We start from the raw sequence: 19,209 nt of genomic DNA on the forward strand, positions 1-19,209 counted from the left end.
ATATAAATATGTTTTCTCTGAAAGTCCACAATAGCCTTTTCAATATCAGCTACACAAAGTCGTTGAGGAAAGATCCTGGATAGGAGGTGGTAAAAAGAACAAGGTGGGGTAGAATTTGCTTCTACAGAATATTATGGAGCCCTTAAAATGCATCTGTTTGAGAAAAATGTTTTGACTTTCCAGTTTGGGCAATAATTATAAGATTTTGCTGTGTTTCTGTGGAACATTAAACCCACAAACATTTAAGGAGGATATCGTCAAATGCATATTTGACACTATCATAAAAGAACATCAAGAGGCATAAAAAATCTAGTGCACCCTTCTTAAATTAGAAGAAAGGGAGAAAAAGAGAAGAAAGGTAGGGGAAGGGACAGGAAACAGAACAGAGACACAAGGTGGTAGTGATGAAAGGGAGAATGGGTCCTTACTATCATTTAATAGGCCCCTCCAAGGTACCAAACCTACTAGATGAGGTGTCATGGGTGACATCCCCATCCGAGATATGCAATAAGCTAGCAAATGTGGAGTAGGCTACAGTCTCGTTCCTGACAATTTTAGTTAACAAGGCAGGGCAAGTTTAAGTGATATCTCTCCTTAAAACCTACAGATAGGCATAAATAATAAACAATAACATTAGTTATGTGTTTTTGCCATGGAAAAAAATAGAGAATGTGGGAAGACTCCTGCCAAAGGCAAGTCATTGGAGAAGCATAGAGGAGGTCCAATGAGAACAGGGAACCTGAGTGAATTTTGCTGATCAGAAATCATTGAGAGCCTAACATAGTGTAATACTTATGCCATGAAAAGGATAAAGCTAGAGTCCCTAGCAACTGTGATCCAGATTTACGAGATCCTTTTTTGGGTTGCTGCCACATGAATGGTGCTGGTGGGTCCAGATGAAATAGTTGTATCGGCTAATCTGGTAAGGACATGAACAGCATTAGAAGCCTTGGAGGAAAGATGGTAAGTCCTCTGGGTGTCAAATAACTGTCGTCTTGACACCCTTAAAGACGAGAAATTGAAAGTGGTATCCCCATCAATATTTGACATCTTGCTGTGTGAAAAGCATTCAAAATGGACCTCATGGCTCTTTGTAGAGCTAGAATGTGGCTTAATAGGTATGCCAAGAACTGGAGAGCTTGACCATTGAGCGTTATGGTATCTTGTGACCTTGCTGCCCTCCTAATGTTTTTCTTTAGGTGGTAAGAATGGAGCTGGCAAATTATATCCCGATGAAGGTTAGGGTCGGAACAACCATTCGTCCTGTGGATCGGATCTTTTTTGATCAACTGACATTAGGATTACCCAGTAGGTCAATGAAGATGGTTGAGAATGCAGGGATCAGCCTATTTATTCCCACAGATTCAGGGATCCCCATGATTCTGACATTATTTCTCCTATTACAAGTTTCCAGATCATCTTGTCTATTTAATAACTGTTGTAGGATAGTTGAGTGGGTATTTTGGGTGGCAGTGTGCTTTGCAAATGGCCTCTGATGTCCTCAATCTCCCCTATTCTGATGCCTATTTCCTTTCTCAGCTCAGCCATCTAAGCCCTATAGTTAACTTCCATGCATTGTATATATAGCTCAATTTCGACATTAATAAGTAAGGCTTTAAGGTAGCTTTCCATGTCACAGTGTTATGCAAGCGGGTGTGGACCCACTGTGCCACTGACTGGGTATGCTCCAGAGGGGCGTGACAAAGCCGCTACCAGGTCTTCACTAGAGCCTCTGATGGTGAGGATAGGCTTGGGCTGCAGGGTAGCTGCCAGGTGCTACTCCAGAGCAATCCCCAGGCCAGTGGCAGCTGACCACAGGAGTCAGGAAACCTGGTGCAAGCACAGAGGGGCTTGCGTGGCCAAGAAGTCCGGAAACAAGGATCCAAGGTCAGGGTCAGGCGGCAATCAGGCAAAGTCCAAAAACGTTATCCAAGGTCAGGGGGCAATCAGGCAAAGTCCAAAACCGTAATCCGAGGTCAGGGTAGATCAGGCAGCAAACAGGGTAAGTCCAAAAACATAAGCAGGGTCCGGTACACAGCAAAGCAAACCAGAGAAAACACCTTAGCACTTAGCATTATACAAGGTAAACCTAGAGATTGCTCAGGCAACTTCCAGTAGTAGGAGGTGCCTTTAAATACCTGCAGGAAACCAGCCATAGGCTGTAGAAAACAGAGGGCGTGTATGTGTTACCTCATAGATTAGGAGAGACACACCCACGCCAGCTCAAACACCATAGCAAGTCTCAGCATGAAGGAAACACAGGCATGGAACACAGGTAGTGGGGTTACCTGAAAGATAGGACCCGGCGCCCGTGCCTGCGATTAGGAGCAGCGGCGCCAGTACGACCTGCAATGCTAACACACAGGCCCCAAAGGAACTGCTGGATGTCAGAGCAGGCCTGGAGTAGCACTGGGCTAGGATGCGAGGAGAGCATGAATTGTTCCATCACTGAGGGAGAACGGGACCACTGAGACACTGGAGCTGCCACCATCTTGGATCTCTTTTACTGCTGGCAGATTCCCAGTGTGGATTTCAGTAAGAACACGATGATCTCCTATTCATGTGACCCACTGGATGAACCACCAAGGTCCTGCAGCTGTTGCTTGCTCATTTCTGGAGCTGTCAGGTGCAGAGAGGCGCTAGGAAAGGCTAGTAATGCTTTTTAAAACCAACACTAGTTCAAACTCCAGTTCATATATAATAAATGAATGGGGTGTTTGTGCCTGTTTGTTCTTAACACTCACAGGCAGTGAGAAGAGAGCTCTAGATGTGAAGAATGAGTGGATGAGACCATGGTGTCTAATTCAGTGAACCTGTCTGTGCTGAGAGAAGTGACCCAGCAGCATTTTAAAAGTGAAGGTGGATCAGTACAGGAGGAGGAGATGCAGAGAAGCTGACTTGAGGAAAAAAAGCACATATTCCTTTGTTGTGGCATTACAGACCTACATAAGTGAAAGTCTGTTGCAGCAAGAGAGATCTGTAGTATAATAGTTCTATATCTTTATATGAAGTAATATTTGATGATGTCAATACTGTTATATATTGGTATATGTGCTGTAAAGGAAGCAGAATTTGAGAAATTTTAGTAGAAAGATCTACACTTTTTTCTGTTTCATTAATTCTGTAAATCTGACTAATTATCATCTACTAATCATTAATCTTTGATATGGTAAGTCAATGAAAAAAAGATCAGCTGCAGAGTTGCATATACTGGTAATGTGCATTGCCTTTTGTATGTCTTTGGACATGTCCCCAATTACCCTGAACATATTCTTACCTCTTTTTTTCTTCCCAGCCACACCAGAAAAAAAACAGAAGCCAAAATAAATACCTTGTACTTCCAGATATGGAGAAGCATGATTCACATGAGTGACAGTGCTGGGCCAACCAGCAAAGTTACATGAGGAGACAATAACCCTGTGTATGCTTTACAAAAAGAAGTTCAAACCCCTAATGGAATTGTGTCATAAATATAACGTGTCAGATGCCACATCCCAATAACAGCAATAATACAAAATGTTTAAAACAATGGGACTGTTAAGGCATCTAGAAAACAACACCGAATATAAACATGGAATTTTAAAAACATGTCTTTGTTAATAGAAATAAAGGCATATAAATTACTCTAAGTAGTGATCATGAGTAGGCTCTCCAACAGTGTAATACTCATCACATTTCGCTTTTCACAGTCCACTTCCTCAGGAGTACAATGAACATATTGGAGCCTAATATGTAAAATACATTTAAAAAGTTGTGCACATATAATTCTCCCCTTCTATTGCGTGTTACTTCCCCCACCTCCTAGATTGTAAGCTCTTCGGTGCAGGGTCCTTTCCTCCTCCTGTGTCACTGTCTGTAATCGTCTGTCATTTATGCACTTTTACAAGCGTTTTTTACAAGGGATCCCCGGGCACTACTGGAGAAATGAGGACATTTCCTCTAGTGCTCTGTGATTGTCTGAGGTTTTACGTTTCTCAGCCATTCAGCACTAGACTTGAATGAGGAGCCTTGGGCCCATTCATCTCTAGTGCTTTGTGATTGGCTGAGAAATAGGAAACCCTGATGACAGCTCAAGCATCATCAGTATTTCCCTTTCCCCAGCCAATCAGGGAGCAGAGCAATCAGTGGAGCTCTGCTATGCTGACAGCTCCGCTCCCCTGATTACTCCTGCAGCCCTAGAGGAGCCGTGACGTGTTCTGTATCTGTAACACATACTACACATGCTACGTGCCATTGGAATGCATGGGGACTTCAAACATGGGCTTTAAAAGCCTCAGATTAAATGCTGGGGAAACAGTCCGTGTAGAGTAAGCCAAAAGAAAGGTAAAGGGGCAACAAAAGGATTACTTTCTTCACTTGAAATTGCAAAAAATATACAAAAGATGTAAAAAACAAAAACAAATGAAGACGGGAAAAGTTCAAAATAAAAGATAGGTTGTGAAAGAGTAAGACAAACCCCAAGAAATGTTTTAAATATTTTACAAGATGACTCAGAATTAATGACGTGGGATAAAGAAAAGGCAAAAAAAAGATAGTTCAACTCAAGTTTAAAATGGCAATTGCATCGCCCTTGCCTTAAATGAACTACAGTGGCTGAAAATTGATATGGTCCAGCAACAGAAAACGGTGAGCACCAATACCAAATGGATTATGCTCATATGTCCTCAAAATGCTGAGATTTGTTATTTCAAGCATTTTTTTAAATTTAAGACTTTCATCTCTAGTTGGTACCAGTGGATTTGTAAATTGCCAATGTGGTGTCTATCTTTAACATGTAACTACAGACCTGAATAGTAAACTTCTATAATTGGAAACTGGCAATCCCGCACTGAGTGCGCCCTGTGGAAGCGTAGCATAGGAGATTTAGGAATAGGTTGTTAGTCCTCTGCTCTGCAGCTTGCTGCATTCCCAGCTTCATTGTATCTGTGCATTTTCCTCCTAAGGTATATCCTTCTCAGCTTCCCCAGCACAAACACCAAGGTATCTGGAATTTATATATATAAAGCAAGTGAAGGGTAGAGAAGGCAGTGGGGTGCCGCTCCAACATTTTCTCCCTCCACTCTCCATAGAGCAGAATGGCGCTGTATGTACAGCACTCGTTCATGCATCGTGCAGTCGTTTTTCGTTGGAAAGAATCTAAAAGACCCAATAAAAATTTTTGCATGTGTGCATTTTAGCCTTAGATTTATTGTTCCTGATGCTGTGAATTTATGCTGCCTGGATGACCTTTTGCCTGCAACCCCAACTCTGCTTTGTCATATCTCCTGAATGATATTGCAGGCTCAGGGCAGTGAGCGGGTTATGTCTCTGAACACAACCCATGGGAGGGTGGCCGGTTCTAGTAACATTTCTTCTTCCCCTTTGAGTGACATATAGGCAGGGTGTAGAGGGGCGGGCACGTCTTTTTTTTAGCCCTGGACCTCTACCAGTGCTTGCTCAGACGTCATCGGTTGTGCACAGAAGTCCTCAGAGGGAATTCTAAGAAACCCTCCAATGAGAAACATACAAGTTGGAGTTTTAGTAACACTAATGGCTGTTACTAGCACACCACTAACATGAGAGTCTCTCTATCGTTTGGTACAACATGATTTACTTTATTTAATAGCTCTGTTTTTGTGTTTTATAGTTGAGTTTTGCATTAGGTTTACCGTAATGTGTAGTTCTGTTCTGCAAACTTTCACATTATGACAAGACCCCTCTGCACTGGAATGGCTGGAATGCTGTAACACTATAAACATATAATAAGCTTCTCTGGAAACATTTATTATTCATTTTTCCAGCAGCCATTGATTTAACAAGTGTTATACAGCGCAGGTCTGTTCTATGAAGGACTGGTCATTAGTGATTCATTGCAGGATATTAAATGACTCGGGGAACCGCTGGGACAAGCCCTTCATTGTAGTGTGTATGGAGGGCTTCTTTTATTAAGTCTAACCCTTATCTAATATTTGTATCGCACTCCTTTCTATATAATCTCTGTACGCATGCGCCTCCTGTGCAGGGCAGAGCACAGATCTCATATCTATAACAAGCACATGGTACGACTGGTGACGCAGGGCGCCTATCTGCTCGAGAAGCGTAATCACGTGCTCCAATCAGGAGCGGGCATTGTGATCATATGATTGTGATGTCATGAAAGGTCCTTCACCAGGAAAGCGAGCCGGATAGTTGTTTCTATGACCTGGCGGTTGTTAGGGGAGCTGTGCCGGCAGCCGGTGTAATGGGGACATGAGTTAGTGAAGATGTGTAACCCTGCAGTGATGGCTGGAGAGCCGCTGGCTGCTGGGAATCGCCTCAGCACTCTGTCACAGATGCACCCGGTCATTAAAGCTTTTGTGTGCGGGTCTCTTAGTGGTACCTGCTCCACACTCCTCTTCCAGCCTCTAGACCTGGTGAAAACCCGGCTACAGACACAGCAACTCTCCTCTCATGGGTAAATATTACTGAGCCCCGGTACTGGGTAAATATTACTGAGCCCCGGTACTGGGTAAATATATATCTGAGGCCCGGTACTGGGTAAATATATATCTGGTACTGGGTAAATGTATCCAAGCCCTGAAGTGCAGCAGGTTGTGGTGCTTGGTGTGCTGTTACAATGGCAGTCAGTGGAAGTTGTGTTGGAAGTGTCCTGTGATGAATGGGAATTTTGTTGTGATGAGGTGCACTGACAGCGGTCCATGTGGTTGCGCGCTGTTGCCGTGGCAGTGGCCTTTTAGGAAATGCCTAAAGTGATGGTGCTAGAACTTGCCATGTGTTTCGAGTGAATCCACCCACATTATACCTGTGCAGACGTTCACCAAGCACTCCATATTCATCATCATATTGCCAAGGGTAAAATAAGGTTAATTTGCCAAAAGAGATGAAAATGTTAATTTGCATTAGCGGTAATCCCATTCTGCACAAGGAGGCAGAAGGCAGGCAGAAACTCTGGTATTATTTTCCCATGTTTTTGTTTTTTTAGTATAATATGTCCGTCAGTGATGATAAATATGGTTCAAGATAGGAAATTGTAGAGCTAACTCTTCCTAGGTAAGGGCATTGTTTTTTTTTTTTTTTTTTTTTATATATTCCTATGAAAACGGTGCTAATGAGCAATAAAAACCTCACAACTCCACGATAATTAAATAATTAAAAATTGATTGTTGTACTTACTGTATTCTTCTTAGTGCCTACCCATGACAGGGCATCTGGAAGTTCCATTGATTATTGAAATAATTTTTCTCTTACACTTTTAGAGAATGATATCTGGTCCGTAGTCTCCTGCACTTTGTGATGTCCTGCCGTGGGGATCCCTGTTGGCACAGATACATTTAAAGACCTCACGTTTAGAGGCTCCAGTTGTTGTCGCTGGAGAGCTGAAACTTGAATTTGTTTTTAGGACATCTTCATTTAGAAGGGACTGGCATCTCTTACATGCCGGATATAAGCTGCATCCGCTTTTTTTTTTGTAGTACAGATAGTTTAGCCTCTTTAGGTACGTTGGAGAAGAGCCCTGAAAACCTCTGTTATAGAACCAGGACCACTGCTTCTTGCTTCTGAAGCATTACCTTCCAAATAAAGACCAGCTGGTCTTGGTATAATCCATTGGTAGAATTCTCCTTAATTTATAAAAATGGCAGGATGGTTACTCTGATTCAAGGGTCTAAGACATTGTCTTCCGGACCTGTGTGTAAGCGGCCACCCCTCACCTCTCTGGATAGGCTGAAAGATAAATCTTCTTTGCAAAGCTGAAGAGATCCCTTCCTTAGAAGAAATGTGGGTTGCTTGTCTTGTAAACTTGTTTCTGAGTGGTATGCCCTGTAGTCGGAGATCCTGATTTGTTGGCCACCACTGGATAGAGGAAACCTATGGTATCTTGGCCTGTATTCCTGGGATGATAAACCCTTGGGTCAAATAGTCTTGCTGTTTAAAGGTATTGTATACCACAACTGGATTTGGGATCAGTCACCCACGACAATAGCTAAAGTACATGCTTGCTGTGACAGTGTGGAACATGGTTCCCCCCCCCCCCCCCTGTTTATAATCGCTCTTCCCACAAAGTCTTCTGACAACTTTTCAGCTCTATTTCTTTATAGCTGTTTTATGTTTACTCTTTTCTGAGTTCATTTTGGAGTTCTCCTGTCCAATACATCACTAAAAGTTGTTGAAACTTCCATTGAGAGAATGACATTACGAGCTCATCACCTAAATGTAATGATCACTACTGGCATCAAGTCCCAGAAAGCTGACTTCTATTTCAGAGGAGTATACAGCTCCTCCCTTTCTTCATCAGTTTTTTTTTTCATGATTGCCTTTGTCTTCTCGGTTCAGTTGGACTCTGGAACTGTAGTAGAGGGCCATACAGTAACCGCAGATTCTGACTGGGCACAAGAAACACCCATTGGACTTCTGGCTGTGGAAAACTCGGCAAAAAAAGTTTTACTATTTGGCTGAATACTATTTGGCTGTTAATGTGTCTCTGGTTGCCTGAAAAAACTATGGGCTGTGCTTTAGTGCACTAATAGAGTGGAGTGAAATAAACTAGTAAGCCAGAGAAAAGGAGCTGCAACACAATGCTGATAGGGATGGTTATTGGTTCTTACCCTCATGTCAGTAACAGTATAAAGCCACCACAATATAAGAGGGTCCTGAGAAGCAGCTTCACAGGGATAGCAGAACATGCAGCAATGGCAAGTCCAGACATCTGCAGATTCTCAATTTATCATCCTCTCTCTAAAGTGGGTGCTTAATCATGCTTCCTGTTATTTTGGTACCATCTCCATCTGAAATAGACTATGCCAGATGGTCAGAAACCGTAAGTAATGTCAAGCACAAGTTCAGAATGTCTAGGGGTGGACTATGCCAAATGGCAACCTGCTGGATGTGGCATGCTCATGCTCGAGACATCCGAGCTACAGCTATAGATAGGTGAAAGGTGGGCTAATAGAGAAAAGAGAATGCAGAATTAGGCAGCATTGCCAGCCTCAGAAGATCCAAAGGGTACACAGGAAGGGATTCCTGACCCTATAGGTGCATGTGGCAACCGAAGTTTGAGGACTGCATCCAGGCTGAACTTGAGTGGACTCCTTGTACACATGGAAGTTAAGGGGTGCTTCAATCATTGGCTGTCCCCTTTAGAACAATAAGGATTTTGAACTAATATAGAAATCACTGTGGCCCTGGCTGGGCCCTATCTCTTATAAGTTTCCTTTTATTGCCCTAAAAGTCGCTATATCTGGCAATCACTGTATATACTTAACAATATTTGGTCTAATATAAGTTACTGGCATGTGGCTTCTTTAAAATTAAGCTAGCCACCTACTGGTTACTGTTTATCATTATAATTTGTGTTAGGTTATAAAGCTGGTTTTGAAAGTTAACCTTGAATATAAATATATATGCCCATGAATATTAACTAAGTAATGTCAGTGGCTAAACTGGTGCACCTATCTGCTACCATAGAGAAGAAACATTAACAATGCATTACCCTTCAGCTATATTAAATTAGCTTTAAAGTGTGTCACATTTTGTTTGTTTTTTAAATATTTTTAACATGTAATTTTACAACATATTGTAATTGATGATTTGCTTTTCTTTAGGAACCGTGTTGGAATGTGCCAACTTTTTCTCAAAGTAATTCGTAATGAAAACCTTCTAGGACTGTGGAAAGGAGTCTCTCCGGTAAAAATCTGTTATGCTACTGGCCTTGCATCTGTCTACATTGTGCAATACACATGATAATAATGTCAGGACATTTTTTTTCTAGGCTGTGCTGAACTAAGTTGATTTTCAGATAACCAGGTCTGACATTTATGTGTTGAACAATGTGCATCCCCATTTTTTTATATTTTCTTAAATTATAGACGAGTTGACCCATAGCAAGAGTTGTACAGTTGTGGATTATGTCCCCTTTGTCTCAGCGTCAATTTACTTTCCCAATAAGATTTAGATTTTTTTTTCCCTGCAAAACCCTGCTGCTACCTATAGAAGATATGTAAATAGCCTATGTGTGTGTTTTTCATTTTTGTTTCTTTTCCCCATCTGCTGCTGCTGCTGCTTAAAGGATCACCTTCAAGAAGTTAAAATCTGATGCCCCTAGGCCTAAATCAGCGACAGCCATCTGGATAACTATTACAAGCCTGGAGAGCAACGGAGATTAAACTCTCTGTGTTGGTCTCATTTAAGTGGTGCAGCTGATAAAAATAGCACAGCTAATTAAAAATGTTCTATCAAATTGGAAAGTATTAGTTTAGAAAAAATGTCAGTGTTATATAATAGCTGGGCCTTTTGTTAGATGTACTCAGCTGTATGGCCTAAAAAAAGGCCAACTGAGAGAGGATTATGCTTTTCCTTCCCCAGGCTTGCAGTGGATTAGTAATCACCTCAATACTGCTAATACATAGGGGATATATTCTGTAAGTAAGGCACATTTTTATTTTAGGGGGACACACATATTTTTTCTATCTTAATGAAAATCCATGGATTACAATTTTAGTAAGGTCTACAAAAAAAAATCAATTAAAAAGTAATATCCAATTAAAATATGTATTTAAAAAAATTAATTTAATTAAAAATTAATTTAATTTAAATAATTTACTGCAAATATTTTTTTATTTGAAGCTGCCCCCACATAGTACATTTTTATTGTCACTATATGCCCTGTTAGGTTGAATGATGGCTAGCAGCATTTAACTTTTTTCTCAAACCCAGGTTTCAATGGACCTGCTTTTTGTCTGATAAATGGACAATAATAAACAGCAAATTGACAAAATTATTTGTCTATCACTTTGCTTTTTTTCCTAAATCAGCCTGACCCCTGTCATCACATGAACTGATTGGTATATTGTTCCCCTTCTTTTTCCCACATTTTCCTTTTCTTTACAGTTACTTACATTAATGAATACAGAACTGCAGTCATTTATGTCTTTAATGTCTTGGAGTTCAGCCATGAAATACAACTGTCTTGTTTGCTCAGTTGACTTTTAACCAATTCCCTCAGCCCATCAAAACCATTCTGCTCTTAGCTCTGCAAAGCAAAGATTGCTGTTTTCAGGAGAAAGGTTAGTAAAAAAAATGGCAGTGAACTTAATAAAACTAAAAGTTACTAGGGAAATAAAATTGTTTTGCAGAAAAGACATGCAAAGTATCTTTGATATAAAAATCTTTTCACTGCTTCTGGGGATTTTTGTGCTTTTGTGCTGCTAACCACATGCTAGATGCAGTGTAGAGCCGGGCAAAGCTTACAATAGACCTAGATGCCTAATACAATGTTACATCATCAGTGCTGATAATGCTCAATGCCGGCACTGAGCATGGACCTAGATGCCCAAGATAGAAGTTACATAATCAGTGGCTGCTGCCAACTCATCTGTGGCCATCTCAATCCACTTTAGCCATTGGGCAAAGATAGGATTGCAGTAGTGATAATATCCTTCACTCGTCATCACCGGAGGACATAAAGATACAAGAAGGGTGTTTGCATAAAATCTATGCTGTGCATACTTGCTGGTTATAGCAAAAGCTCACCCACTCCATCTAGTATATTTTCACTGTAACAGATTCACTGCATTCAAAAGGGATTGTTTAAAGGAAAATCTTTTTAATACTTTCTAATACAGTTAGCTAGTTGTGAAGGTTTTCTTATGTTGCCTTTCTCTTTGTTCTGACAGTCATTTCTACGATGCATTCCTGGAGTTGGCATCTACTTTAGTACCCTCTATTTGCTGAAACAACAAATTTTCTCGGGAAAGGAGCTCAGCCCTCTGGAATCAGTTTTTTTGGGAGCAGGATCCAGAACAGTAGCAGGAGTTTGCATGTTACCCTTCACAGTCATTAAGACCCGTTATGAGGTAAGTTTAAGTGGCACTAAAATAGGTGATTTTGACAGTTGAAATTACATTTTTGCTTGTTGGTGTTCAGTATAAGGTGGAAGTTTTAATGGAAAGTGTGTAACACCATCGGATAAAAAAAACATAAATGAACCACCCCCTCCTTTATTTCACAAATTATTTCACTTCTGCTTCTCTCCAGGATATGGAGCTGATTTCCCAACAATTAAAAAATGTGAAAATAATTAAATATGAAAACAGTACCTTTTATCTTTTACAAAGCTTTGGTGATCAGCTATTCTGAGGGTATGATTGTCAGGGCAGCAGTGTCTTGATAATCCTCTCTAGTTTCCACTAAAGGGAACCTGAGTTTAAGCATTAATACCAGATTGTGAAGGATTCCTTTCTGAGGTAAACAGAAAGTTCTTATGATGCTCTGGTGGCTAGACCCAGATACTTCTATCATACTTTAGTTTTTTGCTAGTATCCAAGGAGGATGGAGTGCTTTTCTTCCACTGTAATGTGTAAAAGACTAACTTTTTTAGCACTTTTTATGAATCGTTCCTCCAACTGCCGGTATCTGGTTGACCAGTCATTAAAAATTCTTTAAATCTTAGAAATAGGACTTCAACCCTTTAAGCATACATGGATGTCATCTGCTTTAAATGCTTTATTCACCTTTCATTGTGTCTAACTTTTTCTGGGTGATATTAGTTTTGAGTAATTGAGGTTAAAACTGGCAGTACCATCTCAATTATAAATCTTGAATCCCATCATTTTTTTGTATACACAGAGCTAAAATAGTTGTGTTTTTTTTTTTTTTTTTGTAACTAACTTGTAACTTGTCAGGGGCCTACATGCTCTAACCGAATTTGTTTGTTTTGTTTGTTTTTTTTTTTTCTGTTAAAGTAGAACAATAATAATAAAGAATAATAATACATAAAGAATAAACACTCTTTTATGCAGGTGCCGTTTAAAGTCTTGTTATACTCTTCTCTCCCACCTACAGTGTACAGTAACCTAGTCACTACTCATAGGGGGTTACACACCAGGAAGTGATACTGCTCCTAACAACCACATCATGTGTTTAGCAACTAGGAAGCCCAATAAACAATTTATTTTTTGCTAGTTTGATTATAAAGTATGTGACATTTGAATGTTATTATTTTTTTTTTTTTTGCTATTATGTTTATTTTTTTTTTTTTTGCAAATATCTTCATCTTTCTAATTCTTCTCGAATTAGCTGTTTTCAAAATTGTAATATATTTATTTTAATCTCTCTTCTAGAGTGGTAACTACAGCTACCGAAGTGTTTTTGGTGCCTTAGGGAACATATACAGAACTGAAGGTGTTCGTGGTCTGTTCAGTGGTCTCACTGCAACATTGCTCCGAGATGCTCCTTTTTCAGGCATCTATCTGATGTTTTACACACAAGCTAAAAAATATGCTTTCCAAAGTAAGTTCATAAAGCCTGTCTTTAAGTTTTCTGATTATTTGTTTTTTAATTACAGCTTTTTGGTTAATTTTACTCTCTGCTTTATTTGTTTGTACGCTAACTGAAACGCTAAACAGGATCAGCTTAGTGGCTATAACCCCACCCAATCTATGAAGCCATATTTTAGCTGGGTGTGCAACAAGTTTATTTCAAGATTTCTGAAATACGGAAGATCTCTCCAGTCATTCATGAAGCGTATTCTAAAAATCAGGCATTTCACTATTGCATCCCTTCAACTGCATCTAACCCGCTTCCATACTACTTACTGTGGTTTCTTCTCCTGGCTTGTATGTCACAAAATGACCATTAGGCCAGTAAGGGGAATGATCAGTGGTAAGGAAATGGGTATCTGACCCTTTATAAACAGTAAAGTACCTGTAGAGAGCAGTGAGCAGCGAAGTGGTGATGTTTTAACCACCTGGGCGTTACACTGATGTCTAGATTTCTGTACCAAAAGCGTTACACTGTTTTTCATGAAATTTTTTTTTTTTAATTTTAGACCTGTAACTTACAGAAATATGTCCGAACAAGGGTCTAGTAGATATCATGAATATAAAAAAAAGTTTGAAACACACAATCATGTAAAAAAAAAAAATGTACTTTTAATAAAATCCTATGCTATTTTTTTTGCATAGAAATTTTTGTTTATATTGTGGGCTTGTAATTCTTTGGATTAACTCCCGGGTATGATAATTATATTTATTTATTATATTATAATCATAAATTATAATATAATACATAAATATAAATAATAATTTAAAACAATAATGAAATAATAGACAACAATGTAATCTAAAAATAAAATTAAAAATGTACTTTTATTTTTATTTCATGTTGTGTGGTGTTTTTGTACTGTAAAAACCATTTAAAAGCAGATTACATTGTAATCTGCTTTTAAATTTCCCTCCCTGACACACCCCCATACATCACCAATCACATCACTGGAAGATGACTCATCCTCCGGAGTGATGTGAAGGGGGGATTTCCCTGCCCAGCTCACACAGACAAGAGACAGAGAGGATGGACGCTGGAAGCTGCTGGCATCTCTGGAGAGATGCACAGCACAATGCAGGATTTCTGCATTGTGCTTGACATCTCACTGCAGATGCCAGCAGCAATAGCAAATCTTTTATTTCTGCTGGAGGAGCTGCGGACACTGGGTAAGTATTTGCTTTCAGTTGTAATCCGATTGTCATACAATGTATGACAATCGGATTGCAATATAACATTTGTTTACATTTAACCACCTGGTGAGAAAAGTTCGGGGTTAACGATAATTGCAATTTTTTTTAGCACAGAAAAGTTCGGGCTTAACGGTTGGGAGGTTAAGAGAGGCTGTTGGAAACATAAAGTACAAAACCTCCTTATTTAGGGCCACCGCTGATATTATTTTTTGAGTAACTTGACTCCTTACCCCACCCTTTTCTTCTCCAGCAATCAAAGTACTGTGCAATAAAAACTATCTTTAGTCATCTGTTGGTTTCTTTTGTTGATTGGGTGACTAGGCCTTCTAAAAAATATAGCTTTTGTTTGTGGGGTATCTGTTGATGAGGATATCCCCTTTCTTTGCCACTGCTCTTTCTGCTACAGTGGTGGATAATTCTTGGGCTTTTTTCTGAATGTCTTTTTTGACATTTTCTTGAATGTCAATCGCGTGGATCTGGCTGCGTGTGCAATTGCTAGCTTTTCATTTGAAGTCTTCCTAAGGGTTGTGGTATGAAGGTAGGTTGGGTGTCTTTGCCGTTCCCTCATCTGGGGCTACTTTTGTCAGCTCATTATTAGAAGGCAATGTGTCCTCCAAAGATCTCTGGAGCAAATAGGATTATTTACTCATTGTAAAATTCTTTTCTTCATAATTCATTGGGGATTCTTGTTTACATTGGCCTACTGCTATGGTTGTTTTCCACAAATACACATGTTGTATAGTGCAGCAATATACATGTTAAAAACAAGTGTATCATCTGATAAACCTATTGCTAGCTTAAAGGATTTTACAGTGAGTTTAAATATATTCTGTTTTTGCTATGGTTACAGTAATACCGCAAACCCACATTTTTCCAGTTAAAAACAAAATTATTCTATTTTTTAGAATTTTCTATGTTTATAATATTATATTTATATATATATATATATATATATATATATATATATATTGAAGGTCTGTAGCATGATAGCACTTTACTAGTATATATAATAAAAAAAACATTTTTTAAACATAATATATTAAAACGTAATATATATAAATATGTTTTGATTTCTGTATAAAACTATATTGCATGTATTTTTCTGCAGGTAATATTGACCAAACATTCACTCCTCTGGTAAATTTCAGTTGTGGCATTGTGGCTGGCATTCTTGCATCCATAAGCACCCAGCCAGCTGATGTCATTAAAACTCATATGCAGCTTTCACCTGAGAAGTACCGCTGGACTGGTCATGCCGCACGCTCTATCTACAAGGTATGTTGCTAGTAGGCTTCCTTTCTGCTGCATCCCTTGTGTAGGTCCTTATGAATAATGTGCCATTCGGTTTAATTGAGTAGTTGGTCAGTAATTTTATTATAACGGAAAGAGTAAAATCAAACATGCACTGGTGTACTTGTAAATGCACTTGCAAAATTCACATTCTTACACTTAAATTGAACCTTAACTGAGAGAATATGTTAACTGCCTTTCTTTCCTGTTCCAAAGATGCATTTTGATTTATAGTTAGTTACAGATCAGTAGTACTTGGACTGAAATGAAGAGCATACGCTAACATCTTGTGCATAAGTAACTGTTAATGTTAATAAAAAAGTATAATGGACAGCACTACTTTTACTTGTTTAATTTACTACTATATGGTTAGATTCTATCTATGGTGAGCATTAAGCCTTTTAATGGTTTCAAGTTAAAAAGATGCTTAGGGAATAAAAAAGTGATTTAGCATAAATTTTTATTTAATAATGTTTGTTTGCTGTTTATTTTAGAATTATGGTTTGACTGGATTTTTTAATGGTGGTGTACCTCGAGCTTTACGCCGAACTCTCATGGCAGCGATGGCATGGACAGTATACGAAGAAATGATGGAAAGAATGGGACTGAAGTCTTGAGCAAAATTGTCATTAAACAGAACCTGCTTAGGTCTAAGGCTGGCAACCAAGGAGCAGTATTCTAAACTGCAGCACAAGACTTTCTGCATAAGTGAAGTGAACAATTTAACAGGTTGCTGTTAATACTGTTTACAAAATAATACATTGGAATTGCTTAGAAGTGAATCTTTGTTATGAAGAATTACATGATACTGGGATTTCATTTCTGGGTGGACGCTGGTGAGATGAGTTAAGTCTCTCAGAGATTTCATTACTCAGATTTTCTGGGACAAGACTTTGTCTTGGATGATCATCCCTGTCTTACACTGGGGATACTTTTGAACCTGTTTCTTCTACATTATGTGAAATCCATGTATATTATATCTGAGAAGAGTGCTCCCACAATCTGCCCCTGGATTGGTTATGGCAGTAATAAAAACTGGGAAATCAATGTCTCTGTTGGAATTCCCATGTTTTAAAAAGCCAGGCAATGATTTAACCCGCCAGGATCTTTGCAGAACTGAAATATTAATTTTGTGTGAAATCAACCTTTTAGGCATTTATTCTTTTGTGCTGACTACTGCAAATTTTAGGTAGGGAAAGAATATTCACTTTATAACGTTTTATTGTTATTGAAAAACTATATGTAATATAAGATTTGAATATTTATTGTAAATACATTTATTAAAAACAGCCACTGTGCTTTGATGGCATAGAAATATGAGTATAATGTTTTTATTTTTATAAACGTAATTTTTAGCATTACAGGCCAATGAACAAATTGTAAGCATTTTGCATTGTGAAATATTTTTTTACTATGTTTTAAACATAGGATATTTGGTTTTAGACCTGTCTAGCCATTTATTACATTATAAAGAATATTGCTTGTGAAATACTTGCCCATCATTTACAGTTTAGGTAAACCCAATGAACTTTTTATGTTTCCTTTTGATCTGTTTAATATATGTATATTAAAAGTATATTGTTATCTGTTCTATAAATTGATTTGCCAAAAATCCAGTGAGATTGTAACTTCCTGTCGTGAAATATAATTCTGTGCACAACAGTTCACCTCTATGAATGAAGAAGTGTAATACTGGCAGTATTACAAAAAAAAATTACAAAGTAAAAATGGGAGCATAAAAATAAAATTGTAGCCAGTGCAGAGTTGTAAGCTACAATATATTGGGTTTAAATAGACTTTTCTCAACCTCTTTAACTTAAAAAAAATAACTTTTACGTTTCCAGGGAACCCCTGCTATAATTATTATATCCACACATTAGTGTGGTGGTCAGTAGGAAGAATGCCTCCTACATTTCTGGCCAGTAGGAATAGCACCACCCTTACAAATAGCCAAAAATTGATTTGACCTAAAATTGAGTCATAAACTGGTCATTACTTGGTAAATGTAGAAAAAAAATCTTTTTACATATACATTAACATGCCACGTTATTGGGCAATACATCTTGCTTTTACTGGGTTGCACCCCGTTATGATTTCAGAGTTGCCGTAATTCATGGCATAGATTTTAAAAGGTGTTGAAAACATTCCTAAAGGATTTTGGTCCCTATTAACACAACAGCATCACTCAGTTGCTGCAGATTTACTGACTGCACCTCTATGATGCAAATGTTCCACCACATCCCAAAGGTGCTTTACTGGTTTGAGATCTGGTGACTATGGAGGCCATTTATGTACAGTGATCTTATTGTCATATTCAAAAAAAGGGAAGATTTTGTCCTTGTAACAACGCGTTATTTTGCTACAATTAGCTGTCAAAAGATGTGTACACCAGTCATAAAAGCATGGACATGTTCAGCAACAATTCTAATGCACAAAAGTATGCTGACAAACTATCCCCCACACCATTTGCACCACTGCAAGCATGGGTTCATGCTTTCATGTTGATGATGCTAAGATCTAGCACTCAAATCAAAATTTCACAGCAAAATTTTTTTCCAGTTCTCTCTTGTACAATTTTGTTGACCCTCTTGCAGATTGTAGCCTCATCTGCCTGTCCGTGGGTGACAGGAAAGGCATCTGATTTCTTTTTCCTGCTAATGTAGCCCATCTTCTTTAAGGTACGATTTGTTGCTACCTAAATCACCTCTTTTTGGTCATTTCAATGCTTTCTTTGAACTTTAGCAGGTTGCCTTGACAGTGTGTGCATGCCTTAATTCACTGATTTTTTTTTTTTTACCATAGCTGATTAGATAATTCCCTAAACAAGCAGTTGAAGTGAATACATAAGTGTTCCCTGGAAGGACACAGAGAAAGTATCATTTAAACCTGAGGTACTAAATCTTCATTACAGGCTTCAGAATGTGGAAGCATGCATGAGCAACTTATCACTGATTATGTAAACTGCCATTACTAACCTAATTCTAAAAATATATATTTCCTGGTAGTGTTCTGATCCTGTGACTTTAATACCACTGACCCAGAATGAGTATGCTACCCAAATGTCCCAAATGTGCAGTTATTTGCCACACAGCTGCATGCTTTTTTCAGGTGTGGGATGGAAATTACTAAAACCAAAAGATCAGCTTTTTCATCCAGGCAATTAGCATTGTTTAAAACTAGTTCTGCAGTGCCAGATTACATATTCTCAGGGGTTACCCTACATTACATTCTTCTTATAATATTGTCCTAGTTGCCTACCTTCAGGCTGTTACTCTTCCTTATTCATATTTCTCCACATTCCATCCTTCTATTATATTTCCACCAGGTTACCTATACACGCTTGATTATTGTTCTTGGAAGCATTTGTGCACTATAGTTTCCAGTGATAAATGACTGAAAGACCAATGAATAAGTTCTGTACATTGCCGTTCTG

At 38.6% G+C, this 19,209-nt stretch overlaps 1 protein-coding gene across 1 annotated transcript; it reads left to right on the forward strand.

Annotated features, from left to right (window-relative positions):
- Positions 1-6,140: 6,140 nt before the first annotated feature.
- On the forward strand, positions 6,141-17,388 carry SLC25A38 (solute carrier family 25 member 38). The gene is made up of 6 exons (XM_072420169.1): positions 6,141-6,433; positions 9,579-9,660; positions 11,649-11,828; positions 13,095-13,263; positions 15,595-15,761; positions 16,271-17,388. The coding sequence occupies exons 1-6, from the start codon at positions 6,243-6,245 to the stop codon at positions 16,391-16,393; spliced, it is 912 nt and encodes a 303-aa protein (XP_072276270.1). The 5' UTR covers positions 6,141-6,242; the 3' UTR covers positions 16,394-17,388.
- The last annotated feature ends 1,821 nt before the right edge of the window (positions 17,389-19,209 follow it).

The sequence above is a fragment of the Pyxicephalus adspersus genome, chromosome 8 (assembly GCF_032062135.1).
Source record: "Pyxicephalus adspersus chromosome 8, UCB_Pads_2.0, whole genome shotgun sequence".
In the NCBI taxonomy this organism is placed as follows: domain Eukaryota; kingdom Metazoa; phylum Chordata; class Amphibia; order Anura; family Pyxicephalidae; genus Pyxicephalus; species Pyxicephalus adspersus.

What these genes read in the sequence shown, in the direction of transcription:
- SLC25A38 (XM_072420169.1), top strand. Translation starts at nt 6,243, where the DNA reads ATGTGTAACCCTGCAGTGATGGCTGGAGAGCCGCTGGCTGCTGGGAAT. An exon ending in TAAAAAATATGCTTTCCAAA is followed by an intron (nt 13,264 to 15,594) that starts GTAAGTTCATAA and finishes ATTTTTCTGCAG; the next exon opens with GTAATATTGACCAAACATTC. An exon ending in CCGCACGCTCTATCTACAAG is followed by an intron (nt 15,762 to 16,270) that starts GTATGTTGCTAG and finishes TGTTTATTTTAG; the next exon opens with AATTATGGTTTGACTGGATT.